This window comes from Verticillium alfalfae, genomic scaffold (assembly GCF_000150825.1).
Source record: "Verticillium alfalfae VaMs.102 supercont1.11 genomic scaffold, whole genome shotgun sequence".
Lineage (NCBI taxonomy): Eukaryota > Fungi > Ascomycota > Sordariomycetes > Glomerellales > Plectosphaerellaceae > Verticillium > Verticillium alfalfae.
Window position 1 is genome coordinate 660614 of NW_003315028.1, and position 2380 is coordinate 662993.

The 2380-nt window shown below is 55.6% G+C and overlaps 1 protein-coding gene across 1 annotated transcript in view; it reads left to right on the plus strand.

Moving 5' to 3' along the window:
* The window catches only part of VDBG_08024 (farnesyltransferase subunit beta), a gene marked incomplete at both ends in the record, with an annotated part of 1941 nt that extends 1637 nt beyond the window's left edge, over window positions 1–304 (plus strand). The window contains one exon of the mRNA XM_003001719.1: window positions 107–304. Coding sequence (XP_003001765.1) covers window positions 107–304 — 198 coding nt within the window. The remainder of the gene's footprint in view (window positions 1–106) is intronic.
* Window positions 305–2380: the final 2076 nt, after the last annotated feature.

Sequence of the window (2380 nt, forward strand, 5' to 3'; positions counted from 1 at the left end):
GTATTTCCTCTTCAGTGGCAGCAGCAGGCGTGGCTAACTTGAAGCCCAGACCTTCTGACGCGTACCCACTCTTGTTACGTCCTCCAGCGGCCTGACATCGGCCCAGCACGATTGGGACATGACATACGTCGGCGAAGACGACACCATTCTGGCGGAACCCAGGTGGAGGGTTAGGCCCCGCACAGGTGCCGATCAGGTGTTCGACGAGGAGGACCGCGTCGCCACGATCCACCCCGCGTACACGATTCCCGAGCAGAAGGCGTATGCCATGAAGGCCTACTTTGCGGCCAAGACAGGGTTCTAGTCCGCGGCGAAAGCGGGGTCTATTGATTGTTACTGCCTGCGGTCCTGTCCTGTTATCGATTCCTGCTATTACAAGTCGGCCTCGTATGAGGCGGCCGCAGGGCGCAGTTACTTGTAGATATGTGGAACATGGGTGCCGCGAGCGATTGCGGCAAGGCACGCACTTGAACATTTGCGTCACGTGGCAACTGTAGAGGAGTGGCTGTTCGACAAATTGGTCATTGGCCAAAGGCCATATCTTCTGTTCCGGTTTGTATGGCTGAGACACCTTTGGGACGTCAACGACCGACAAGACTGAAGGCTGCGGCCTCGGCTGTGGTGTGACTGCATCACGGTTTGGAATCGATTTTATAGCTTGATTCGGACGTTCAGGTCTTCCGGGGCCTGGACTGCTCCAGCCATGAAAGTACAAAGCCTCGTGTAATGTGTGTGCAATGATATCAGGGTCCCATGGCTGAATATAATGCACGTCGACAGCTGGTCGCAGGTCACCGGTCCCCTTGTCCAGTTGGAAAAACTGTACATCACTACTCGCAGTATGCAGCAGGCTGAAAAAGAGACCTCTCATACGTGTACCGGTAAATGTTGCCGCTCCTCGCTAGGCCGAAATTAATGGATGATGTCCTGGTCATGGAAAGAGCCCTGGAGCTGCAACAGGCCCCCATATCAGCGGTTGATGGTATGCGACCAGTGCATCATCGAGCCGGTCAGCCTCTTGGGGAAAGAAGGTTCTCAGTCAGAATCTACGTCGCACATACGCCACGTTCGACGCACGACATGACATTTCGGGCAAGAGCTCACCACATTGTGTGCCCACCGGACGATCCGGTGCGAGACCCCATCTACAGTTCCGCGTCGTTTTTGTATGCATGACTCTCGCGGGTTGAACGTCCAGTCAAGCACTTCTTTCGTCTGTCACATTGCTCACGATCTTCTCCGAGTGGCCGTCACTGGCACATCTTGCGTGCACGAGGCCTCCAGTGCACTTGGCAGATCAGGCTCGCAAAGACATTGCTCCAAAGTGAACGACGAATCCTGTAGTAGGAAATGGGCGGGACCCGCTGAGGAGCAGCAAACCGTGGTTGGACGACCGGGATGGGATGCATGCCATGCTGCAGACGGCTAAGCCGGTTGACCTATGAATATTTCAGTTCCAGATATATACGTCGGCGTTTCAAGAGTAAAAGAGACGCGCGCCTCTCGGGAGTCGAAGTGATGCCGCGACATTTTTGCAAACTCCATGCCAGGCAGGCTGATGACGAGCATTTTAACGCAAGAAGCGGAAGGAGAGAGCGCTTCGGACCATCTTCTTATTGACACCTCCAGATCGAGAACTAGCCCCCGCACAAGGGGTGGCCTACCTGCCTGCTTCCACAACCCTCCGTCCACAGTGGCGGCGTGGGGTCGATTGCATATAGCGGTCGGTAAGAAAACACTGTTCATGTTACATCTGGAAGAGCCCGCAGGCTGTGGGAGGTAGACGCTGGAGCTGGTCGCGGGAGTGGGGGCTTGACGCGAAGGAGGCCTTGGGTTGTAATGAGAAGTGATCCATGAACGATTGACTTGGAAGTGACTTGTACGAAGTATGGATGGGGCAGGAAGCATGGCTTCGTGGCGGACGGTACATCGTAAGCTGCCAGCTGCATGTACCGCCGTTCGTCGGTGAAAGGAGGGGAACATGGCGTACGATCGCTGGGAAAGTAGCACGCTGAATGCCATGGTGGAGGAGATATGACATGCCGCGCGCATAGCATGTTATTGTAGACCGCCGAATGGAAACTCACCCTTGTGATGGCCCCTCGGAACTTCCGAGGCGATGAAGAGTCTGCAGGTCATTCGGTTGGTCGATGGATTTCTTGAGGGACGAGGATTAATTGAAAGTGGGATGAATCCCTGGCGATACGCTAGATGGCATACCGCGTCCGAGCCAGGTAGAGTGCCAGGGTCTCGAAGGCACCTAGGCGGGCGCCTGCCAAGCTCGACCCTCGGTAGGAAGGTGCAATGAGGGGCTTGCAGCCGCCGCTCCCATGTATCCGTCTATGTACTCGATGTCCGGTCAGGGTACCTTCCGATATTG